At 37.8% G+C, this 26,615-nt stretch overlaps 1 protein-coding gene across 4 annotated transcripts in view; it reads left to right on the top strand.

Moving 5' to 3' along the window:
- The window catches only part of ADSS2 (adenylosuccinate synthase 2), a 39,531-nt gene extending 14,739 nt beyond the window's left edge, over positions 1–24,792 (top strand). Inside the window, exons 4-13 of one of the 4 annotated variants that reach the window (XM_014867667.3) lie at positions 797–847; positions 11,159–11,225; positions 11,498–11,605; positions 12,612–12,693; positions 14,796–14,922; positions 15,654–15,808; positions 16,899–17,023; positions 18,345–18,442; positions 22,242–22,391; positions 23,738–24,792. In XM_014867667.3, coding sequence (XP_014723153.2) covers positions 797–847; positions 11,159–11,225; positions 11,498–11,605; positions 12,612–12,693; positions 14,796–14,922; positions 15,654–15,808; positions 16,899–17,023; positions 18,345–18,442; positions 22,242–22,391; positions 23,738–23,790 — 1,016 coding nt within the window. In that variant the 3' untranslated portion in view covers positions 23,791–24,792. Of the gene's footprint in view, positions 1–796; positions 848–7,289; positions 8,188–8,220; positions 8,569–11,158; positions 11,226–11,497; positions 11,606–12,611; positions 12,694–14,795; positions 14,923–15,653; positions 15,809–16,898; positions 17,024–18,344; positions 18,443–22,241; positions 22,392–23,737 lie in introns of those variants that run through there. The other 3 variants (XM_044762719.2, XM_070501398.1, XM_070501397.1) reach the window with 3 other exon arrangements.
- Positions 24,793–26,615: the final 1,823 nt, after the last annotated feature.

The raw sequence follows: 26,615 nt of genomic DNA, 5'->3' as shown, positions 1-26,615 counted from the left end.
AGTCTCTAAGGAGTAATTTTCAAAACAAATCTTTGGATATTATCAAAAATAACAACTAATTTTTAATACACAAAGATTAGTTTTGAAAACGTTTGGAGCTTGGCAGCTTATCCTTAGAATGCAGATAGCCTGCTAAGGTACTGTCTTTAAAGAAAAATATCTCTTTAGATTCATTTATCTATTCATTCAGCAGTCCTTTCTTTGAACACTTACTGGATGACAGGCCCTGTGCTGTGAGCACTCACGCCCGCTCTCAGGTATTCACAGTTAAGCGGGGAGAGATATTTATGTATCTCGTTACAATTCAGTGTGATAAGTGTGGTAATTGATAGTCCTTTGGAGGAATTAGTGAGAACGTTTTGTTATTTTGTTTACTCACACTTTTTATAGTTGTCTTTTGGGGAAGAGTGCCATTCCCTTACTCCCTTTGCTCAAAATTCCCCCTTCTCTGCACCTGACTCCCCCTCCCCCCACCTCCAAGAAAAATAGTATGTTCCTACTATTTGCCTTTTGGATTCATAGAAGTATTTTGTGTGGATATGGCTGGCTTGACTTTGGTGCTTTTTAGAGCGAAACATTTTAGAAAGATAGAATTTGTGAATGAATTTTTGTATGTATAATGAATGACAGGTGAGAGAATTCTTGTTAAATATGTTTCCTATGCAGAAGAAAAGATACAAAAGAGGTTACTTCAATGAAAAACACTTTTAAACATTGTGTTTCTAAAGAATTTTAAGATTTAAAAATTGTTATACAAAATATTCAATTAAATATATCTTTTCCCCCTTCCCTTTAGGTCTAGAAGGCTGGGAAAAAAGACTTATCATATCTGACAGAGCTCATATTGGTAAGGGGGACATAATGCATTTATTTTTAACGATCTTTTTATCAGAAATTGATCACATGAAAGCATTTAGTAACCATTTTGTCTTTGAATTTTAGTGGAAACTAAGTAGGATGGATTGTAACATAGTCATGAGCCACATAATGACGTTTCCATCAACAACAGACCACATATACGGCGGTGGTCCCATAAGATTAGTATCACACAGCCTAGGTGTGTAGTAGGCTATACCATCTGGGTTTGTGTAAGTGTGCTCTGCGTTATTCTCACAGCAACGAAATCACCTAATGAGCGTGTCTCAGAATATATCCTGATCATTAGGCGATGCATGACTGTAATTGGGTTCCAACTACTGAAATCTTATTAATTTTTTTATTTTTTTCTGTTTTTAATGAGGGCTAGGCTAAAATTTACCTATTTCTGAATAAAGAGTTAGGTAAGCAAATGGATAATATAAGCACTATTTCATGAGACATTGCTTTTGTTGACCATTTTAAACTCCTGATTTAAAAAATAATCATACTCTCAGCCTGTCACCTATATAGTTTAAAATATTTTTTGGTTATTAGCTTGTCTTAGTAATTTTATATATCGTCACTATACACTCATGTGCCACATATGACATTTTGGTTTGTGACAGACTGCATATATGATGGGAGTCCCATAAAATTAGTAACATCTAGCCTAGGTGTGTAGTAGGGTATACCACCTAGGTTTGTGTAAGTGTGCTCTGTGATGTTCACACAATGACAAAATTGCCTACTGATGCATTTCTCAGAACACATCCCTGTCATTAAGCAGCGAGTAACCGTAGTGCGGTAACATAGAAAACAATATAGTGTTGTTAATATTTTTTCTTACTGACAGTCTCTTAGGTATATAATGAAAAGTGTTTTTGTGGGTTACTGTTGTAGTATTTTTGTCTGCTTACACTCACTAATTGTTAACCTTATACATCTTTTATTCTGTTACCATGAGTCATCTTTAGCTTCTTTTCCTTTCCTGCTTTTAATGTATATAACCTTTTGGTCTTCTTTGCATCTGTCTTGTGGATAAAGTGTTAGATGATTAAAGGCACTACTTATCTTCAGAACTTTCCAATGGTCCTTTGTCATCTGCTGTGTGAAATTCAATCTTAATTTGAGTACCACAATTAAGGATTGCAAAATAGGATGAAACTTGGTCTGTCCCCTTTGAGTGACTTATAGCCTTAATCTACATAATCAGATAGATAGTTTGCTATGTGTAGGTGTAACCATATACTGATGGTATTAGTCTCTTGGAATAAACATAGTGTTCAGAGATACGTCTGTTCCTGCCTGGATTCTCCCCTTTCTTCTTCATTAAAATGCTTCAGGTCTGTCACTTGACAGTTTGTCTCCTTGGGAATAGCACAGTGGTTAAGCAAGTTACTTAACTACTTTAGACTACAAAAACCAAAGAAACTGGTAATGCAGAGGGGTCAAAGGACCAGAGTAATAAGTAAGTAATGTGGTATAAACCATAACAAATTTGAATTAATTTTATGATTTTGTTATATTTCTTTAATAATGATTTTTCCTTTTCCATGAACTTGTGTCCTTAAAAGAAAGTATTTCTGATAGAGGAGGACTGAGCCCAGAGAGGATAGCTTGAACTAAAATTTAGAGGTTAGTAGTAATATGTGTAATAGTGTGCTTTAAGCATGTGTTACTAAAATGTCTATAAGAAATGTTTTTAGTACAGTCAATTCTAAAATGATGAAAAGAAGTAAATAGTGTCATAAAAAAATCAAATAGTTAACTGGAAAATTGCTGAGAATCATTGCTATAAAACCACCTCAGTTTTTTGCTTCAGAGACTCTCTTACCATAGGACTGAAAGGACAGTCCTGTAAGCTCCATTGTAATTACAGCATCAGAACCCTCATTTCAGAGCTAAGCACGGGACCTAGTCTGGTACATAGATGTTTAAAAATTCATTTCTTTCTTTCCGAGGCTTTTCTAAGTTTCCCATAAAATCATGAGATTAAGCCAGTGCAAAGAATAAGCATTTGATTTTGTTGATTGTCTCTATTTGTTTACTATTTCATTGGTTTTTGCTCTTTATTATTCCTTTCTTTCTACTTTCTTTGGGTTTAATTTACTCTCTTCCTAGCCTCTTGAGAAGTTTGTTAGATCATTGACCTTTAGACCTTTATTTTCTAATACAGTCATGTGCTGCTTAACAATGTTTCAGTCAGTGATGGAATGCATATACCATGGTGGTCTTACAAGGTTAGTTCCGTACAGCCTAGGTGTGTAGTAGGCTATACCGTCTAGGTTTGTGTGAGTACAGTGATGAAATCAGCTACTGTCACATTTCTCAGAACATACACTTGTTACGTGGTGTATGACTGTATGAGCAGTCAGTGCTATAGACATATCCCTCTAATGCTACCTTAGCTACATTTTACAAATATTGACATTTTGTATGTTTATTTCTGTTCATTTGAAAATACTTTGTAATTTTTTTGTGATTTCTGATTGACCGTGAGATATTGAGGAATATGTTGTTTATATTTCCAAATACTGGAACATTTTCCTGATCTCTGTATTATTTATTTCTATTTTAGTTTTGTTGTACACAGAGTATACTGTATGATCTCAGTCTTTTTAAATTTATGGAGACTTGTTTTATGGCCCAGGATGTGGTCTATTTTGGTGGATGTTCTCCATGCACTTAGAATATGTGTTTTGTTATTTGTTGAATAGTGGTTTATTTTTTTAAATTAAGATTATGATAGATTACAACCTTATGAGATCTCAGTTGTACATTATTGTTAGTAATGTTGTGGGTACACCACTTCACCCTTTGTGCCCTCCCCCCACCCCTCCTTTTCCCTCGTAACCACCGATCGGTTCTCCTTGTCTATATGTTAACTTCCACCTATAAGTGGGGTCATATAGAGTTCATCTTTCTCTGTCTGGCTTATTTCGCTTAACATAATACCCTCAAGGTCCATCCATGCTGATGCGAATGGAACAATTTGGTCCTTTTTTATGGCCGAGTAGTATTCCATTGTGTATATATACCATATCTTGTTTATCCAGTCGTCAGTTTCTGGGCATTTAGGTTGGTTCCACGTCTTGGCTATTGTAAATAATGCTGCGATGAACATAGAGGTGCATGGGATTCTTGGGATTGCTGATTTCAGGTTCTTAGGATAGATACCCAGTAGTGGGATGGCTGGGTCATAAGGTATTTCTATTTTTAACTTTTTGAGAAATCTCCATACTGTTTTCCATAGTGGCTGCACTAGTTTGCATTCCCACCAACAGTATATGAGGGTTCCTTTTTCTCCACAACCTGTCCAACATTTGTCACTTTTGGTTTTGGATATTTTTGCCAATCTAACGGGTATAAGGTGATATCTTAGTGTAGTTTTGATTTGCATTTCCCTGATGATTAGTGATGATGAACATCTTCCCATGTGTCTATTGGTCACTTATATCTTCTTTGGAGAAATGTCTGTTCATGTCCTCTGCCCGTTTTTTGATCGGGTTGTTTGTTTTTTTGTTGTTAAGCTGTGTGAGTTCTTTGTATATTATGGAGATTAATCCTTTGTCGGATAAGTAGCTTGTAAATACAAATGTCAGTTAAATCAAATTGGATGATAGTGTTGTTCAAATTTTCTGTATCCTAACTGATTTTCTGTTTACTTGCTTTGTCAATTACTGAGACAGAGGTGTGTTGAAACCTCCAACAGTAATTGTGGATTTGTTTATTTTTCTCTTCAACTCTGTCAGTTTATGCTTGGTGTGCCTTGAAGCTCTGTTAGGTACATGTATATTTAAAATTATGTTGTGTTTTTTCTTTTTTTGAGGAAGATCAGTCCTGTGCTAACATCTGCTGCCAATCCTCCTCTTTTTTGCTGAGGAAGACTGGCCCTGAGCTAACATCCATGCCCATCTTCCTCCATTTTATATGTGGGATGCCTACCACAGCGTGGCTTGCTAAGTGATGCCTTGTCCACACTTGGGATCTGAACCAGGGAACCCCGGGCTGCTGAAGCGCAACATGAGCACTTAACCACTGCTCCACCGGGCTGGCCCCACCACTAGAGCTTTCTTAAGATTAGTACGGTGTATCTTTATGCACAGTGTATCTTTTTCAATCCTCTGATAATCTTTAACCTATCTGTATCTTTGTATTTATGGTGCATTTATTATAGACAAAATATAGTTGGGTGTTGCATTTATTGATTGTGACCATGTGACTTTTTTTTTTTTTTTTTATTAAGATTTTATTTTTTCCTTTTTCTCCCCAAAGCCCCCCGGTACATAGTTGTGTATTCTTCGTTGTGGGTCCTTCTAGTTGTGGCATGTGGGACGCTGCCTCAGCGTGGCTCGACGAGCAGTGCCATGTCCGCGCCCAGGATTCGAACCAACGAAACACTGGGCCGCCTGCAGCGGAGCACGTGAACTTAACCACTCGGCCACGGGGCCAGCCCCATGACCATGTGACTTTTAATTGGAGTGTTTAGACCAATTACTTTTTACTACAGTTAATTATCAGTATGATTGAATTTATATCTGCTCTTTGTTTTCTGTTCTATCTGTTCTTTGTCTTTTTTCTTCTTTTCCTGATTTCTTTTAGATTTAATATTTTAAATATTATCTCCATTATTAGCTTATTAGCTATACCTCTTATTTTATGAATTTTAGTAGTTGCTCTAGGGTCTACAGTATGCATCTTTTAATTATTACGATCTATCTTAAAAGAACATAACATTTAACCTAAGGTCCTTACAACAGAATGCTTGCATTTCCCTTGTCCAGTCCTTTGTGTTACTGTCGTACATTTTACATCTACATTGTTATAAATGCCACAATACATTGTGAATATTTTTGCTTTGAACAGTCAGTTTTCTTTTAAAGAAATTTAAAAATGAGTAAGTTGTTGGCCCCCTCTTTACATTAGCATACTTCAGCAAGTATGCAAAGAACTTTCTGTTACCTTACAGTTGTGCCCTGTCTCATTAAATCCATAACAAAGTTTGTAATATAAGAGGTGCTTATTAAGGAAAAGAAACTTGAGAAATGGCTGAGACTTAAAAATTTTTTTTGAACGTTTGAAATCTAAGTTTGTTGTTGTCTCTTCTTTGATTCAACAATTATCTATTGAATGCCTACTCTGCCAGGTACAGTCTGGGCACTGAGGATCCTGCAGTAGCAGAGACTAATAAAAATCCCGTAATGGAGCGTAAGGTATAGTAGTGAAGACAGATAATAAACACAATAAATAAGTAAATGTACCGTAGCATACAGTGATGAGTTCTGAGGAGATAAGGTAAATCAGAGGAAAGAGTGGGGTAGTGTTGGGAAGCAGCCGAGGAGGTTTCACAGAGGTGACATTTGAGTAAAGACCTGAAGGAGATGCAAGATGAATAAGTTCTACAGGTGTGCTCTATGAGACTGACGAGCTGATAGGAGGCTATAGATAACAGATTTTTAAGTCACAATACAGCATTGCTAAGAGGGTAGATCTCATGTTAACTGGCAACAATTTTAAAAAAAGAAAGACCTGAGGAGGTATGAGAAGCAAGCAAAGTGGATATTACATGCACTGAGGCTCACACTGGACACGGTAATGCATAAAACCTTCATAGTGTCAATAAAACTTAACATATAATAGTGAAAAACAAATAATAAAGTGGTATTAATAAAATGACTAAAGGTGCACAGTTATTTTTAATGTTAAAGATTAGATCAAATCCCCAAGGTGGTATTTTTTTATTTTCACTATCTAGGCTCTAGAAAATGGAAGAATATTCAAAGCGACTTCAGACAAAGACTGTTCCTTCAAAAATGGTAATAGTGGAGGTTTTAAGGCTCCATGCCACAGTGAAGCTTTATGACAGTAATTGTTCTGATTGCACTAATAGCTTCCTGGGGCCTAGAAAAACTGGCAAGGTACTAATTTCTGAAAAATATGGTTCACCTGTTTTCCATCAACCTTTTATTTGTGGTTTGCACGTTGCCTTTGTAACTTCTTTGAACATAGAAAATAAAACAAATATTAAAATGCAAATGCTTTTTTTATTCAAAAGAAATGGTGAACTCTATGATCTCATTCTTGTCATAACTGATTTGCAAAGTCCGAGTTTAAGGAACTAACTAACTCTTAAGAACTATTCTGGCCCCTCAAAAGTAGATAAGAAACGCTGTTGGCTGGGCACCAAAATAGGAATATGATAATAAAGTACATGATCCTATAGTATATGATACCTATTTATTGGCCAAGGTCTAAAATCTGTGTGATAGAAGTGAGTAAGCATTTTAATGTACAACATACAGCAAAGTGCACAAAAAGTATACGAGTATTTTACCCCTTTAATCATCTTATTATGTACCTTATTTTACAGAGCCTTCCTGGTACCCTATAAAGCTATTTTGTTAACCAAGGACATGAAAAACCTGTACACTGAAAACTGTAAGACACTGATGAAAGAAATTAAAGAAGACACAAATAAATGGAAAGATATTTTGTGCTCGTGGGTTGGAAGAATTAATATTGTTAACTTGTCCATACTGCCCAAGGCAATGTACAGATTCAATGCAATTCCTATCAAAATTCCAATGGCATTTTTCACAGAAATAGAACAAACAGTCCTAAAATTTGTATGGAACCCCAAAAGACCCCTAATAGGCAAAGCACCTTCACAGCTCGAGGCATCATGGTCTTTGATTTCAAACTATATTAGCGAGCTATAGTAATCAAGACAGTGTGGTATTAGCACGGAAACAGACACACAGATCAATGGAGTGGAATAGAGAGCTTAGAAATATACCCACACATAAATAATCAATTAATTTACAACAAAGAAGCCAAAAATATGCATTGGGGAAAGGATAGTCTCTTCAGTAAATGGTGTTGGGAAAATTAGACAGCTATATGCAAAAGAGTGAAACTGGACCACTATCTTACACCATACGCAAAAACTAACTTAAAATGAGATTAAAGACTTGAATGTAAGGCCTGAGACCATAAAACTTCTGGAAGAAAATATAGGTGGTAAGTTCCTTGACGTCAATCTTGGTGATGATTTTTTGGATTTGACACCAAAAGGAAAGGCAACCAAAGCAAAAGTAAACAAATGGGACTACATCAAACTAAAAAGCTTCTGCACAGCAAAGGAAGCCATCAACAAAACGAAAAGGCAGCCTACTGAAAGGCAGATCACATATGGGGTAAGGGATTAACATCCAAAATATATAAAGAACTCATAGAACTCAATAGCAAAACAGCAAACAATCCAATTAAAAAATGGGCAGAGGATCTGAATAGACATTTCTCCAAAGAAGACATACGGATGGCTGACAGGTACGAGAAAAGGTGCTCAGCGTTGCTAATCATCAGGGAAATGCAAATCAGAACCACACCTGTTAGAATGGCTATTATCAAAAAGACAAGAGATAATAAGTGTTAGCAATGATGTGGAGAAAAGGCAACCCTTGTGCACTGTCAGTGAGAATGTAACTTGCTGCGGCCACTGTGGAAAACAGTATGGAGGTTCTTCAGAAAATTAGAATTAGAACTACTGTGTGATTCAGCAATTCTACTTCTGGGTATTTATCTGAAGGGAACAAACACTAACTTGAAAAAAGTATATGCACTCTCATGTTTATTGCAGCATTCTTTACAATAGCCAAGACATGGAAGCAACCCGAGCGTCCATCGATGGATAAATGTAGAAAGAAGCGTGTGTGTATGTCTGTATATACACATGTACACAATGGAATATTATTCAGCCATAAAAAAGAAGGAAATCTTGCCATTTGTGACAACATGGATGGACCTTGAGGACATGCTAAGTGAAATAAGTCAGACAGAGAAAGGCAAATACTGTATGATCTCACTTATACGTGGGATCTAAAAATGAAAAACTAAGTTTATGGATACAGAGAACAGATTGGTGGCTGCCAGAGGCATGGGAGGGGTGGGCAAAATGGGTGGAAGTGCTCAAGAGGTACAGACTTCCAGTTACAAAGTAAATATCTTATGGGGATGTAATGTACAGCATGGAGACTATAGTTAATAATACTATATTGGATATTTGAAACTTAAGACAGTAGATCTTAAAAGTTCTCATCAAGAGAAAACAGTTTGTAGCTGTGTATAGTGATGGATGTTAACTAAACTTATTGTGGTGATCATTTAAGGATACATATAAATATTGAATCGTTGTGTTGTACACCTGAAACTGTTCTATGTCAGGTATATCTTGATTACAAAAAAAAGCTCCTCTAAGGATCTTTCCTAGTCATTAGCTACTCCCTTTCACCAAGGGTAACCACTATTATAGTCAGGCGTCGCTTAGTGTCAGGGATATGTTATGAGAAATATGTTGTTAGGTAGTTTTGTCGTCGTGTGAACATCGTAGAGTGCACTTACAGAAACCTAGGTGGTACAGCCTACTACACACGTAGGCTAGATGGTACTAATCTTATGGGACTCCTGTCATATATGCTTTCTGTCGTTGACCGAAACATGAGTTATGCAGCACATGACTCTATTACTTTTCTCACCCTAGGTTAGTTTTGCCTAGTTTTGAACTTTATGTAAAATTATACATTATGTAATCTCTTGTAGCTGACTTCCGCTCAACTTCATGAGATTCATTTTTATTGTTACACGAACAATATTTTATTCTTTTTCATTGCCATATAGTATCCCATTATATGAATGAATATGCCAGAATTTATTTATCCATTCTACCATTAATGAATATGTGAGTCATTTCCAATATTGAGTTATTACAAATAATGTTGCTCTGAACATTCTTGTAGCTGTCTTTTGGTGTAGAGTATGCCACTGTGGTTTAAGGAGGTTATTGCCACCTAGTGCTGTGGCACTGAGGCAAATAGTGATTTACGGGATAACTTTAAATCACACAATAAAAATTTAGTTTCTGTATTGTAATTAATGTACAGAAATGTCAGAACTCCCCTACTAGACCGCCAGGGAAACCTGTTGATCAGACACAGCTGTGCAGAGGGGACTGCCTTGACAGTCCTGTAGGGCCTCCAGAGGGGGAACCAGGGTGGAGGACTTCGGAGGCTTTAGGGGCCAGGGTTAACCAGAGGGTGGTTTTAGGTCAGGTGTCCTCGAACTTTTCTAGTTTCACCATCTGTAACTACAATATTCTAATGCTAGAATCTTCTAATACTTCTAAATAGTTCTTTTACAGATGCCACCACTAGTTCCAGGAACCTTGTATCAGTCATTCTCTTTGACATTTACACATTTCAGCTTATTTCGAAACAATAACAATCATTAGTGAAAAGAAGCCATGGTTAAATATACTAAAATGATGAAATTGCATACTTTAAATGGATGGATTTTATGGTATGTAGATTATATTCCCACAAGGCTGTTTAGAAAACAAATTAAAAAAAGAAGCCTTGGTTAAAAGTCCAGAGACCAAAATTCTAGGCCTTGCCTGTTCCATAAACTAGCTATTTATTCAGTCAGTAAATATTTGAGAACTTGTAGACAGAAAATCAACTACTAAGCTAAACTAACATGGTCTCAATACTCATAAAGTATTGGAGACAGAGGGCACAAGCTCCATGGTGCATCCAGGCATAGGAGGAGGCATGTTCAGACAGGAGAAGCACATGCCTCGTAGCCAGGACTTAAAAGAATGCCCGTGTGCCCAGAGGGGCCAAGCCTAGTGTAAGATGAAAGGGCAGACTGTGCAAGGAGGACGTGTGAAAGAGTGGTCGTTTTCTTTTGAGCAATAGAGAGTCATTGAGTTTAAAAGTAAGGGAGTGGTGGCATCATACTTGTGTTTTGGGAGGAGAGCTTTGGCTGCATTAAACACTATGAATTAAAGATGTCCAGGAGTGGAGATAGGCACACTGATTAGGGGACTACAGTTTGGTGAGAGGTGATGGAAGCTTGGGCCTACTGCGGGAGAGGGAGATGTGGGAATAATTCCCGGATTTCTGGAGTTCAGAACTTGAAGAAAAGAGATACCTTAGTAAAGTGAGGTTTATAGAATTGTAGGGTAGGGTGTTCCAAAATTACCCTCTTAAGGACTCATTTTTAAACTAGCATAGACTGCAGTTAATAGGAACGAACAATCAGTTGTATTTTCATATTAATATAGCAGTTGGCGTTATAACCTTGACTTCCACCATTATTGTCATCTTTTAAAATGTATCCATTTATTTGTCATAATGATGTTAGGCTGAAGGGATTTATATCTTCAGTGATTTAAAATGCATTATCTTATGCTTTCCTATATTTCTTTCAACAACAACTGTGATTTTGCCTTTTTTCTCCTCAGTATTTGATTTTCATCAAGCAGCTGATGGTATCCAGGAACAACAGAGACAAGAACAAGCAGGAAAAAAGTATGATATTTTGTGTGTGCACAGTTTAAGCATATCCAGACCCTTATGTTTAAATTCTAGGCCAGAGGATTAAGGAAAAAAGTATTAGAATATCCTGTTTAGATTTCAGAGAAAATCAATAGGATTATGAAAAGAAAGTTAGGAGAAAAAGTTTTGCTAAACTTACAACAAAAACAGAAAATAGTCTAGTAATTTCATTCAGTGTGAAGATCCAACCACAAGAACTGCATCTTTCTTGTCTAATTCAAAACTCATTTTGATTTGTTTTTAAGTTTGGGTACCACAAAAAAGGGCATTGGCCCGGTTTATTCCTCCAAAGCTGCTCGCAGTGGACTCAGGATGTGCGATCTTGTCTCTGACTTCGATGACTTCTCTGAGAGGTAATGAACTTGTGTTTCAAAATGGAGAGCGAATGGATTTTTAGAATCTTTAAAACCCAGGATACACATTGGTAAAATCAGTATTCTAGTTGAATAGTGGTGGTTGGCTTTTTTATTTGGAATATTAAAGTTGTTTTTTATTACATTCTAATTGGTCCTTAATTTCCGGTTAACTTCATGAAAATAACATGATGATGATATCATAGTGGTACCTCAAGAAGACAAAGCCAAAATTATAATTAAGGATTGGAGTTTAGAATGGTTTGCTAGGAAATAGAGATGTTTTCAGAGGGATGTTTCACTACTTTGGTGGGGTCACCATATCCTAGAGTCTTGGTCCTTAGATTTTTAGATCCAGAGGCATTATGTCCTCCTGCCTAGAAATAATTAGCCTCTCAGGTGCTAGTGAACTATTGTGTACCAAGCTCACCTTGAAAAATAGAAATGCGACATTCACACTTACTCTCTGTAGAAAAGTCTCCATGGGAAACCTAGTGATCATCAGAAAGCTATCTGGTGACTCAGTGATGGGGAGTCTGTTGGTTGCGTTTAATTACAGGTGGCATCAGAGGTGTGCTGTGCTGTATCTGTTTTCGGTCAGCACTGTGTCTGTACTGTCAGGCCCCCACACTGGAATCTCGGAGGCACACTGCTAGGGTCTCTTGGAAGTATCATGTGGACAGTACGCTTTGTTCTTCACACACTGTAACATAATTAATTCAGATTTAAGTCTTATGGTTACAGATTTCAGTCATTCCCCCCCACTTGCACATATCACCTTAATTATATTGTTGATATTCCTGAACTTGAGTAAAAAATATCTAAGTGTATCATTTATTCATGAGACTGATAGCTCCTTTATTAGATTTAATGTCTCAGTGTAATTTCAGTTTGGGGTTTAATTTGTAGTTACGACCACTTACGTACTGAAACCATTTGAATCATATATAATTATTCGGAATATTTTTAAACAGAGGTAACGTCTTGATTTATCTGTATTTCTCAGGTTCAAAGTTCTGGCTAACCAGTACAAATCTATATACCCCACTTTGGAAATAGACATTGAAGGGGAGTTACAAAAACTCAAGGTAATGCTTTCTGACCTTTATAATGACCGTTTTGAAAGTTGCTTGCCAAATTGGTACCTAGATCTTTCATTCATTTAGACTTAGTGTTTGGAACTGAAAATATAAGAATAAAGAACATGTGGTCTTTAATTTCCTTTATGGAAATTACATTATGACTGAGAAGATAGACATTAAATAGTTTATAGTATCAGTACCAGGCAGATACGTGTAAAGTATTATGGATAAGAACTGATAAAGCAAATCATTTGTCCTGTTCAAGTCTGAAAGCATATAGGCCTAAAAGGACATGGCACGTTTGAGTAACTTCACGTGATGCGGCTTCAGGAAAAGCTTGTGCAGGGAGCAGGGGGCAGGAGTAAGTCCCTGAAAACACGGTGAGAGGAGCAGGGATCAAATCCTCGGTCTGGTATTGGCTTTAAGTGCAGTGACAGGGATGTCAGCTTTTATCTTGGAGATCATGAAAAGCTGCTGAATAATTTTGAAGCAGAAAAAGGACTAGATTTGTATTATGTAAAAATCACTCATAGCAGAGTGGAGGCCAGATCAACAAAGGGACAAATGAGGGATAGTAACTTTTCAAGCTAACCAGTCCATTTAGGAACTAAACCCCATAAGATCAGTCTCTTTGGCACTGTCCTCTTAAGAGACAGTCAGGTAATTAGCCAAAGATGAGACCACAGTTGGCAACTGCTAGGGCTCGGTAGTGCCTGAGTCAGTCAGTAGTCAGGCCTCCCATCCTTTCCACCCTTCCTTCCTCTACAGTCTTTGGAGAATTTCAGGCGGCTTCCTGAGTATCTGATTATTACTCCTTCTCTTCTGTAAATAAATATGTACATCAGTTTCAGAACTGAATAGGAATTGATAAGCCTCATGCCATTCTAGAACAGTTGCAGACCTTAGGTCTGTCCACTCACTAAATTCCTAAAAAAAATTGACCTTCAAGGAATATTCTAAATATTAGGTATTTGCATTTCATTGTATTGATTGTTGCTTAAAATAGACTGCCATTTTCTTTTCATTCTGTCATGCAACAAATATTTTAAATTTATTATTAGCAGCTTGGAAATATTTTTGTGCTAAAGTATGGGTATGGCTTTTCGATTTTATTTTATACATGTTCCATGTGAATGTAATGTAGATGAATAATGAACAGAACTGAGTAAGAAGGTTCTTAATAGGTGATATATTTTGAACCAGGGCTTTAATGAACAAGGGGCGTGATGAATAGTATGGTCATTTCAGGCAAAAAAAGGACTAAAATAGGAATAAGCATGAGATTGGAGATTAGAGGCAAGGGGGGACCATACTTTGATCAATGGTCTAACATACTCAGGTGAGCTCTTGAGTGCATCTCAGAACTTCCGTACTTGTCTGGCTAAATATTTAAACATAGTTGCAACTAGGTTTTACTGCAGTTATACTATAGGCTTTTGGGGAAACTTTTTATATTACATTTTTAATTGACTTCTAAAATTAAGCAATATTATTAACACTAAATATGTTTTGAGAAAGTTTTATAATGCTCATGTGTAAAATAGTATTTGATATTCTCTACTAGTAATACTGCTGAGATATTTTACTGTAATGGAATACAATGGCACAAGAATATTAGCAATCAATGATTGATATTTGCCTGCTTGACAATGTCACTTGTGGCCCTCACCACGTTTTAAGAATCACCCTGATGCAAAACTCATGGTTACATGGATTATAAATGTAGGTTTTAAAAAACCTCACAAAGTATAAAACACAATGTAATGTAGTCACTTCTTTTCATTTTCCTGAAAGCTGGTTTATGAAGTATGAGTACTTGGCTGTTGGGAAGGTTGTCATCATTATTTGTAGTGAGGTTGATATACAACCTTTGAGTTTCATTCTCTCTCTGCTTTTCTTGAGCTAGTATCTTTTTTCGGGCTCTGGAGAATCAGCATGAGAGACCAAAGCTAACCCAGTTGTTCAGTAGGGTGAGCACCATCCCTAGTCCCTTTCCACTTGGCATCTGTCTGTTTTCACTCTCATAAAGTCAGGTGATTTGTACTCATATATGTTATATTGTAAATTTCTTAGTATAAATTGAAATTGGTTTTTGTCTTCCTATATAGGGTTATATGGAAAGGGTTAAACCGATGGTGAAAGATGGAGTTTATTTCCTCTATGAGGCCCTACATGGACCACCAAAGAAGATCCTGGTAGAAGGTGCAAACGCAGCGCTGCTAGACATCGACTTTGGTGAGTGAGACGGAGTCGCGGAGAGCTTAACCGAGCCCTGAAGGGCCTCAGACGGAATACTTAATGTCAGCATTAAGGAGTTTTGAAACAAGGCTTTTAGCTTGTGTGTTCAGAAATGATTGAAGTTTGTCATCTTATACTCATCTTTTCTTTAAAGGAGTGTTTTGGAAAACACAATACATGTGTTAAATTTTGTAGTTCGTTAGAAAAATAAAATCACTATTCAGGTCAGTGGGTTTGGGATTCTGTGAACTGTGATTTTTATTGTTTGGTCCTTGGTTCAACTATATGATGATTAAATGAATCCTATGGAAGGACCTTTATCTTTAATAATTCTGCCTTTTTTAAAACATCAGGAACCTAATATACATTGTTATTAAACATGCATATTCTAAGATCTATGGAAGATAGATTAGAAGTCTCCAGAGTGGATAACACGAGGATTTTGGCATTAAATTATTTAGCAGTCCATTAGATGAGTGCCCGCCATGCAGAGGCTGAGCAACTCAAGGAGCCTCTCCAGTGTAAGCACCATAGTTAAGCTCTAACCACCTGTTTCTATCTCATTAAAAGAGACAAAAAGAATTAAGAACATTGGGGCTTTGAGAGGGCAGTTACGGTTATATTCAAGTCTGTCAAATACCTAAAATATATTCAAATGCAGAATTTTCCCAGTAATTCTGTTTTAAAATTATGTGTGTATATATTTTAATACTTGTTTCTATTTTTAGGAACTTACCCTTTCGTAACCTCTTCAAACTGTACAGTTGGAGGTGTTTGTACTGGATTGGGTATGCCCCCTCAAAATGTTGGAGAAGTGTATGGAGTTGTGAAAGCTTATACAACTAGAGTTGGTATTGGTGCCTTTCCTACAGAGCAAGACAATGTAAGCCTCAGTAAATCTGATCCAAAAAGTTTTAAAATAAAAATGCATGCTTTTTTTTCCTTAATGAATTCTTGTCTTCTGTGCATTTTACGTAATGTACAAGATTGATCAGAGCAATGTTAAAAAAAATTATACACACTTTTGTTGTTAGTGGCAGCAGCGTGGCAACCAAAGAGGAGAGATTAGAGGGTCCATAAAGATAACTAATTTGCAGGGCTAAAGAAGCTGGGTTCACGAGGGGATTAAGATAGTGGCGGAGAAGGAAGAAGTTAAAAATAACAACTACCTTTCACCAAGAGCTTCTGAGGGGCCGGGGCTGAGCAAAGTCATCTCCAGACATTGTCTTGTTGCAGCCAACACTTATGCAAGTGGTGGTTACTCGGGCCAGGCAGTGTCTCAGCGCTGGAGAATTAGGAGCTCTTTGGATCCTCGCCACAGCTCAGGGAGCTGGGTAGTATCACCGTCCGTTGTACACACAAGGAAACTGAGGGACAGAGAACTAAAGTAACTTGCTTAAGGCCACAGAGATAGACAGGCCTGGGATTCAAACCTGACAGAGCAACATTTAAAAAAACACATAATTGTAATGATGTCAGAATACAAGAGGTAATGAAATGATGACTTTAATCAGAAAGGTGTAAATTAGGGAAGAGATAGATCACAGGTGGGAAAATTAGGTTGTAGGGAGTGGCTGTATCTTAGATCTTTGAGCATCATTTTCAGCCTCACTTTTGAAAAGAGCGTTGTGATCAACAGCTGCCTACAGGTGAGAGTTTGCCTCCTGGCTTCCAGGAAAATTAGCAAATGCAGTTGTTCTTGGAACAGGTGGCTTGTCTATTTTAATGAATGCTTATTAACAACCTAGTATTTAAAATGCAGCCTGTGTAGTTTTTATATGTTAATCTAAATTTTAAGAGGTTATCTATATAACGTCATAAAAAATATTGCTTCCCTAACATAAAACCCAAGTTATTTTCTAAAAACTGTTTATCTCAAAGAGAATTTGATTTGTTATTTGATCTTAAGTCTAATTCTACTGGATTTACAGCATTGGTATTCTAATCCTAAAGTTCTATTTTCTATTCCCTAGGAAATTGGAGAATTGTTACAAATGAGGGGTAGAGAATTTGGCGTAACTACTGGAAGGAAAAGAAGATGTGGCTGGTTGGACCTCGTTTTGCTCAAATATGCTCATATGATTAATGGATTTACTGCGTGAGTATTCTTAGAAGCGTTTATTTCAGGAAATAATAGGACAGTTCATGACCACAGGTTAAATTTTGTGGAATGCAAACTTGAAGTAGTACTGTAATAGAAAAATTTCGCTCTTTAGCCTCTGAATGAAATTGCAGTTCAAGGTAGAAGTGGACCAAGATATAGAGGAAGGGTGCACAGGGAGAGGGACCCCAAATTATCTTCCTGGGCATCCGAGGATGGGAGAAAAGAATCATAATACTCTTGCATATGTATAAGTATAGAGGGAAGTAAGATAGGTAGGTAGGTAGGTAGATGGATGGATGGCTGGATGGGTGGATAGACAAGGCAAGCATAGAGTATGTATACAGAGGGGAGGCAGTGTAACAGTGATTTATTGCATGGGCTTGATTGATATCTGACTTCTGGATTCAAATCTCAGATCCATGCATAATATTGTGTGACTTTGGGCAAGTTAATCTTTCTGTGCCTTTTTCATCATCTTTAAAATCTAGATAATGATATTACCTACTTATATTATAGGGGTGTTTTTAAAATTAGATGAGAAATGTAGTGAAAGCATATAGCACACTGCCTGGCTCACTGAAAATTCTCAGTAAAAGTTGTTATTAACATATATACATAAAATATGTAAATAAATGTGTTTGTGTCTATATTAATTAGGCTTAACTTCTAGCAAATAACAGAATAAAGGACAAAAAAATAATTTGTGGACAAGAATTCCAAACCTAGTGTTTTATCTAATTTCCACAGATTTTTCCTTAAAACTCTTTTCCAGTCAGTTTATTAGGAGATTTTGATCTATCATGAAGAGATCCTTGGTGTGGTTTCCTCACTCTCTTTTGATGATTTCTGACCAGAAGGGTGGAGGTGATGGTAACCAGAATGAAGAAGTGGGTTGATGGCATGTGGGTAAATGTGCACATGTCTTGTGGTCATCCACATGGAACAGTGAGCTCTGCTGTGCCCCACAGTGATAGAATGCATCCTTTACTCCAGGCAGCCCTCCCACAAATACGTTTCGATCAATCATAAGAAAGCTAAGGGAAAGGGTGTGGATCAATGAGTGAAAATCTGTTATAATTATTAAAAGGTAACTCACTAGTAGGTCAGTTAAGTCATTTTTTATTTTGAGGAAACTATATCAGTATATTGTCTCATAGTGTTTTATGTGTGGCATGCTTTAAAATATAATCCTAACCAGTTTTCAGAATTGCTTTAGAACTTTTAGCTTGTACAAATTTTCCTTTACTTCCTCATCAAGTTAGAAGTTAGGGCTTGTAACAGTTTGTTTTAATGTTGCCTTTTCTTCCAAAATTAGGTTGGCACTTACCAAATTGGATATTTTGGACGTGTTTACGGAAATCAAAGTTGGAATTGCGTACAAATTATTTGGTGACATCATACCTCATTTCCCAGGTACTCTTTTTAGGCTTTATATAAAGAGTTTTATGAGGTGAATGTTTTCGAGCAATTTCTTAAAGCTCTTCTGTATAATTTACGATATATAGCCACAGGCTTTGCGTTTGCTGATTCAGGCAAGCGTGTGCTCAAACTCAAAATAGGAAAGCAGAAACATGGCACCTTTGAGCCCTGCTATGCTGCTTCTGAACCTCATCCTCCCTATTTTCAGAGTAACTTCCATGTAGGCCCTCCTCCCTTCCTTGGGAAATAAGGAGTGGGGGACAGAGCACTGCTTGTCAGGGTGAGCAGGCTCCCGATACAGTAACCCACCCTGTCCTTAAGCCACGTGAGTGGTGTTCTCTGCCCTCTGTTCTGTGTCTGAAGTGGATGGAGGTCAGGTAGGGGGACTTCCTACTTGAGGCAGTGTGTGTTTTCAGGCATATCTTCAGTCGTGTGATTTCTTCAGTTACTCAGGAAGTTCCATAAACGTTTCTGGCTGCCACAAATAGGAACTGTTAATTTGTTCAGTCGTCCTATAAGACTGAGAATATGCCAAATGAAGGAATCTTAACTAGCTTAATGAAACTTGGTAGGCTGGTAGATTTTGTGACTTGCTAATAACGACCAGTCTTTGGGAAATGAGGATAGCTGCAAGTTGTTAGAAACATGTTTAAAGTCATTATCTGTTAGTTCAACATCTGGGCCATCTCCAGTTTGATTTCTTTTGACTATTCTTTTCCTCGATTGTAGATCACTGTTTTTGTGTCTAACAGCTTTTGGTTGAAAATTGGACATTGTGGATAATATATTGTAGAGGCTTGGATTCTCTTGTCTTCCTCTGAAGAGTGCTGGTTCTTGTTTTAGGGGACAGCTGAATTACAGGTTGGTCATCTCGAACTTGAATAGCTTGGTTTATGTTTTGTTAGTATAGTTAGTGGAGAACCCAAGTTGTTTCCTAAACCTCTCTAACTTCGTATGAATCAGTCCAAATTCCGTCTCCTCTGTGCATCTTGGCAGAGTTGGTTTTAGGCTTCAGTATGGGGGTTCTGTAGGAGATTTTACTCTAGAGTGTGGTTTTTGCTTTAAGGAGCAGCCTTTCTGGTGTCTTAGCTGGATGCCAGAAGAGTTAACAAGATGTAAAGAGATCTCTCCAATCTGGCAGTGCTGGAGCTCCGGTGTATTCTGTCCCTTCCCTTCCACCAGCACTGCTTGACCTCTAGAACTTTTGTCCACTCAACTGTGTAACAACTGATAACTGGTAAGCCTCTGATGGTCCCATTCTTTGCATGTACAGTTGAACTTTAGCCATGGGACTTTCACACGGACTTGGGTTTGGGGGCCCCTCTCTGTATAGCTCCTTCCTCTCTGACGCTTGATCTCAATGATTCTAGCTGCTTCAGCTTCCCTGAAATCCTATATCTGCCTTCCTCAGGTCAGCGGGACCACTGTTCCCTGCTGACTCCAGTGGTCAGGAAATGTCCCTGGGCAGAGAGCTGAGTAGTTTCGGGACTTGCTTGTGAGTTTTCTTTCTCTCAGAAACCACAATTTTATGCTGCGTGTTGTCCACTGCCCATGAAGAGCTGTCATCTATTTTGCCCAGTTTTACAGTTGTTTATGCTGGGAGAGTTAGTCTGGAACCATGTGCTGCCTCATGGCTGGAAGTAGCAGCCCCACTGAGTCTCTTGACTCCTTCTGTCGTCTGTCACAAGCAGTTCTGAACTATCTGCTTAGTGTGGCTCTTCACTTTGTCTAAGCTTCCGAGAACATTCCTAGCAGTATGTTTTCATCATCTCTGTTTCATGGGTCATGGGAGAGCAGTCCCACATCAGTATACTTGCTTATTTGACTTTAGTTTCCGTCACGCACTGTACCCTTCCAGCACCCTCAGGGTCTAGTCCCTTCCCTCCGAACTTAGCCAGCCCAGCGCTTCTTGGCCAAGTTGTGTTTTGACTTGACCCTAGATGTTGTTTGCTGGGCAGGAGGGGAGGTAAAGGTGGAACCTGAGAGGGGCACCTGCCCCCTTGTAAGGGAGGGCTTCTGCTTCATCTTCAAACGGGAAGCCTTAGCCTTTAACAGGAAGTAGTAGGGCATTCTGCAGGCCATCAGCGAAGCTGTGGATTCAGAATTTTCGTGTACATCAACCCAGATGTTCCATCCACAGTCTCAGGGTCCCACTTCTCAAACAGCATGCTGGATTTGAGAATTCACCTTTCTCTGGAGCTTCTGCTGTCTGTATTAATGAGTCTCGAGCCTGATCCTCAGCTTTTTCTGCCCTCTGCCGTAGGAGATGAGATTCTCTCTAGATGCCAAGGAGGCCTTCTGACTTGCACACTTTGTCTTAACTTTCATTGTCTTTCTCCTGTTCATGACTGGCATTCATCTGGAGCTGTCCAATTCATTGTTCCATTGTGCTTATTTCTCAAAGCCTCAGTTATTGCCACTGCTTTACTTTCCCCCCCGTATGGCAGTGCCATTCACCTCCCATGGAGCTTTTCACAATTGCAGTACTGCAGCATGACATAGGCTATCCATACTCTACCTCCCTTCAGTGATGGTCCTCATTGCCTGTCAGCTGTGCAGTGATCCAGCTCCAAGATCCCATTTTAGAGCCTTCCTGACACCACTCTGGCACCAACTGTCTTCAGTGGCGTTCCTTAGGAAACAGACTCTGATAGAGAGATTTACATGCAAGTCGTTTGCTCATAACTACTCTGAGCAACAACATATGTGAAGGAGTGAGAGAAGGAGGAGTAGGCAGAGGGAGAAGCTGAACTGCAAGGTAGTTACATCACAAGCCCTCAGCTGATCCCATGAGGAGCTCTGGGGCTGGAATGGCCCTTCAGAGTTGTCCCAAATTAAGGTAAGTGGCCAGGTCCTATATATATACCCACATTGACCAGTCACTGGATACGGACTGGTACAGGGAGGCAACTCCCTTCAGTGGAGGGTAATTTCTGGGGAAATTCTGGACTGTGAGTTGTCAGCAGGCAGTATTCCCACAGCTGGCGAAACAAGTGTCTCGGTCCTGCAAAGGGAAGTCGACAGTGTACCATAGCACGGGCTGCACCGTCTCAGTCAAAGGGACCGGTCTCTTTTAGCACATTTTCAGTTTCTATTAGGGGATATGGAGAAAATGCTTAGGTATATAGTGAGGAAAATTTCCAGCTGAGCTTTTGTGCACAGTCACAAAAGCATTAGAAGCTTTCCCAGATGAGAGCAAGTAAGGGAGCCTTCTTTCTGTGAGACTGCTGCCATCATGCAGACCTGCAATCCCTAATCATAGTGTAGAAATCCAAAAAAGCTCTAAAAATTGAAAGTTTTTTGACACCAAAATTCATTTGACAGCAAAACCTGATTTAAACTGATGTTAGAACTAATAATCTACCTGCTTCGAATGAATAATCCTGTGTTGCTACAGAAATATGTTTGATTATAAAATACTACCCCAGATGGTCTTATACTGTTATCTTTCTAAACTCTAAAAAATTCTAAATTCCCAAACACATTTGGCTCCAGGGATTTTGATAAGATATTGTGAACCTATATCAAAAAGTCATCTGACGGGCTGGCCCTGTGGCCTAGTGGTTATGTTTGGTGTGCTCTGCTTCGGTGGCCTGGGTTTGGTTGCAGGTGTGGACTTACAGCACTTGTCGGCAGCCATGCTGTGGCAGGCGACCCACATACAAAATAAAGGAAGATTGGCACAGATGTTAGTTCAGGGTGAATCTTCTTCAGCAAAAAAAAAAAAAAAAAAAAAAGTTTGACAATAAGCAGTGTCCACCATGAACAAATATACTTCCTCTTTAACTTTCAGCAAACCAAGAAGTCTTAAATAAAGTTGAAGTTCAGTATAAGACTCTCCCAGGATGGAACACAGACACATCAAATGCAAGGACATTTAAAGAACTACCTGTTAATGCACAAAATTATGTTCGATTTATTGAAGATGAGCTTCAAGTTCCAGGTAAATAGAAACACTTGATAAACAGCCATCTTTGCTTTTCCTAGTTTTGACTTAACTGTCTACTTTTGAAATAGGACAAAGAGAGACGATTATGCCTTTGTAGAATGCTCATGATTTGCATAAATGCCCAGCAAGATGTACGAGAATTTTGTTCCTTAGAGTAAATAGACCGTCTTTCTCTGACCCTTCAGATGACTGAGGACAATAGATCACCTCTCTCCCTTTGTGACCCTGTCTTAGTTTGGTTAGTCTGTTTTCTCCCCTATGACATTCATTCTCGGTCCTTTCTCCCTCTTAAGAACAAGTCCTTTTGTAGCTTCACCACCACCACCAAAAATGGTTTGTGGTTTTTTCATTTGGAGTTAAAATACCCTTGAGAGTTGGGGGTGTTTCTTGAATATGTATTAGGAAATAATAGGTATGGAAAATAGGAAATCTAACTGGAAAAAATAGAAGAATAAAAAATAAAGTTTCTTTAATAAAAACAACTGTTAGCTGGCCAAGGAGTTAGGTATAACCAAGTTACGGCCGTGACTAGTTATGTGAAGTCTTTTCTTTAACACATTGCTTTCTTCCTTTTATTGGCGCCGATGGAGATTTGAGAGAGCGGAAGTGCCGTGGGTGGGAGGTGTCCTCCGTGTAAAATCTACCATGTACTTAGTCTGATTTTGTATTGTGGTTCATCTCAAACATGAACCTTGTTTTCCATTTTACTTGCTGCCCCACCTCCCACAAAATGTCAGATTTAGTATGTTTGCTCACTGCTCTTAGTGAACATTTTTTGGAATATGAACGAAGTGAATTGAACAGTGACATCTGTAAAATACCATAGAGCTTTACCCATGTGGTGCACGTGATTAGAGATTTGCATAGACTGGTACAGTAGGCGGTTCCTAAGGCTGTGCAAGGTAAAAAACAGTGTTCTCTTCCAGATATTGCTACTGTCTGAGATACAAAAGTTACAGTGACACTTCAATACGCTGTTAGCATCATCCATTTATCAAAGATGCTTATCTTTTCTACTTATTAGGAACTTGATCAAAGCTTCTTGAAGTCTCTACTGCTTTGGGCCAATATTTTACTATCCTAATTATTAGGAATTGAGGAATTGTAAATATCGTGCGATTAAAACAGGACATGGTAAGACAGACTACCCTGTGTTGGATCTCGACTGCACACTCTGTTTAGAATTGGCACAGTCTGCTAAGAGGATAAAACAAACAGATAGCACAAGGCATGTGGAGAAAAGTTAAATGGGGACACTGAGAGAGTGAGGGAATCTGTTAATCCCAGAGACTGAACATTATGAATGAGTTAATAATGTTATACTTTTTTTCCCCTCCCAGTTAAATGGATTGGCGTGGGTAAATCCAGGGAGTCCATGATTCAGCTCTTCTAAGGATTTCCAGTGACGGAGGAAACACTCCTTGATGGGGTGAAAAGGACTTTCTTCACTATTTTATTTGTGATCTACACATTTCAAGAATAAAGACGTTAAAGTGAGTTTTAAGCCCTCCAGTTGTTTCCAGTCTTTTAAGGTGGCTGGCTGGTGCGCAGAGAAGCTCTGGCATGTTCCGGGCCAGCTTCCTCGGCTGGCATCATTGCTGAGTCGTTCGCTGCTCCTGCTGCTCATGGTGCCACGTGTTCTTTTAATATTGAGTAATGGTATAATCCATGTTGTTTGGAATCTAAAGTAGAATTACTTCCAATGTGGGTTTTTTTTCATTATTGTCATTACGTGTTCCTAAGTTTTACCTCTGTTAAATGGTAAGAACAATTAATGCAGTTTTGCACAAATGTTTTTACATTCTGATCATTCAGTCTTGTCATTGTAATCTTTGCTGTTAGGGAGAATGATGAAAAGAGAAATTCTGTAAACTTTTGTAATGCTGTCAATTCTGTTTAAATTACAAACTGTTTATTTTCTGCTGAGACCATTTCAAATTTGAACTGTGGCAGGGGGAGGGGGTTATATTCATGAGTCCTTTAATTTGTACAGAACACAAAACTTATTTAAAACAATTAGTCATTAAAAGATCTGTTGTGATATTTGGGAGATATTTTTTTTTAGTTTCCGACATGAACTCTGAAATGTGTAGCTTTCTTTTTTATCTTACCAGTATTTTCAAATCTAGTGGATTGATTTTTCAACATCGTGCCTGCCAGTATGCCTACAAAATCCTCTATAAGTGTCCACATGAACCCAATTATTGTTCATAATTTTGATTATGCCTTTATTTCTCCTTTCTTGCCAAAAAGGAGGTGTTATTTTGACAATTAGGCTTAACGTATTGTGTTGTAGATTATCCTTCAATGAACTATTTTAAATGTTTAAATTAGGTGCCACTTTATTTTATTATACCATCAATAGCTAATTAAAAAGAACCAAATATTTCTATTATGCTTTGTGTGTTGTGTTTTTGTTCTGATGAGAGAAGTATTATAACACTAGTATATACGAAGGCTTTCTCCCTGCAGTATGTGCAGAGAAGGTGGGGAGAGACCAAAAACAAAAGCTTTGAAAGGACCTAAATCTCCCTTATCTTTACTACATATATAATAAATATTTTTTATTTATTCTGATGGAAATTGAATGGGCTTTTATTTCTCCGTATTCTTTCATCTTCCTACTTGGACTTCAAATTAAATTAGCTGTCCAGAGGTGAAAACTCTATTTGAGGTAAGCATTCAGCTCTTCTAAGGATTTCCGGTGACGCAGGAAACACTCCTTGATGGGGTGAAAAGGACTTTCTTCACTATTTCATTTATCTTGGCTATAAGCATTGCACATTGAAGCGTATTTTTAGTAATGGTCCATAAGCAGATAGAAAGATCCCATTCTCTCGGTCAAAAGTTCTCTTATTTTTTACCAAAAAAGATTAAGTCTCCTATTGATGACAGACATTTACTCATTTTTGACCAGTTTTAGTGGTTCTCTCCTGTTTGTCTTAAAAGTGAGCTGTTTGCTAACTAAATTGGTTAAAAGAAAGGATCTGTTCGTCACATGTTGTTCAGTCTTTAAAATCATAGAGAGCTGTATTAAAATAATCTCTATTGAACAGTATATATGCTAGATTCTGCTACGTATTGGGTACGTGGTGGTGACAAGTACACCATGTTCCTGAAATTTATCATAGTGGGAACAGCATGTTAAACATGTATTTATAAGTGATGTTATGTGCTACGATGGAAAAGTCAGGTGCTGTCAAGGATAACTGAATCTAAATTTGAAAAGGGGTAGACTCTAGCCTTTAACAGAAATAACATTTAAACAGACCGGAAGGATGGGTCGTCAGAGGGACAGTGTGCAAAGGCCCAGAGGCTGGAAGAATTTGGAAGGTTGGAGCAACTGCACTAAATGAGTGAGGAGCTGGAGGTGCTGGTGAGATTGGCAACAATTGGAGGAAGACTAAGCCAAACAGCCAAAACAAAATGGAACATATATGTTATAGGAGGCATAATGGGAGTACAGAAAAATTGCTGAAACAAAAAACATGCACTTTAAATTTTACACCAAAGTAGAAGAGAACTGGATGGCAGAAAAGATATTTCAATGGAGAGGGCCTATTTCATGTATATTTTTTACATATTAATTGATTAATATAGTTGTATGAGAATGCCAGTCCTTCATAAATGAGTATATGAATTTAATGCCATTCCAATCAATTGCCATGAGGTCCTCTGTAACTGGACAAAATTATATTGAAGCTTAGGTGGAAAAATTAATATGCAAGAATTCCTAACATATTTTTGAAAAAGGAACATAAGAGAGGAGGTTTTTCCCCACCAGATGATAAAACATTATAAAGCTACAATAATCTAAGTATGTGGTAGTGTCATGGGAAAGAACAGATACATAAGGGAAGTGGACTAGACATTCCAGAAATAGATGCAGCGTGTAAGGGAACTTAATATAGGCTAAAAAGGGCATTTCCTTTCATTGGGAAAAGAATACATTAAAAAAATAAATGAGGATAGCAAAAACAATCTCAACATAAAACATGGATTTCAGATAGAACAAAAACTAAATTGTAAAAGTTTTAAGTAATGAGAATATATAAGAAAATATATAACCTCAAGGAGAGCCTTCTAAAGCAAAACAGGAAATTCAGAAACCTTAAAGAAAAATGTGCAGATTTGACCAAAGTTAAAAGTTTTTAAAATACTGTAAACAAAGTTTTCTACAGAAAGAAAACCCTGAGAAAACAAAACAAATTTGGGAAA

Source organism: Equus asinus, chromosome 30, assembly GCF_041296235.1.
Source record: "Equus asinus isolate D_3611 breed Donkey chromosome 30, EquAss-T2T_v2, whole genome shotgun sequence".
NCBI classification, from domain to species: Eukaryota; Metazoa; Chordata; class Mammalia; order Perissodactyla; family Equidae; genus Equus; species Equus asinus.
The sequence above is the reverse complement of the archived record's forward strand: the minus strand, read 5'-3'. Positions and strand labels throughout refer to the sequence as shown.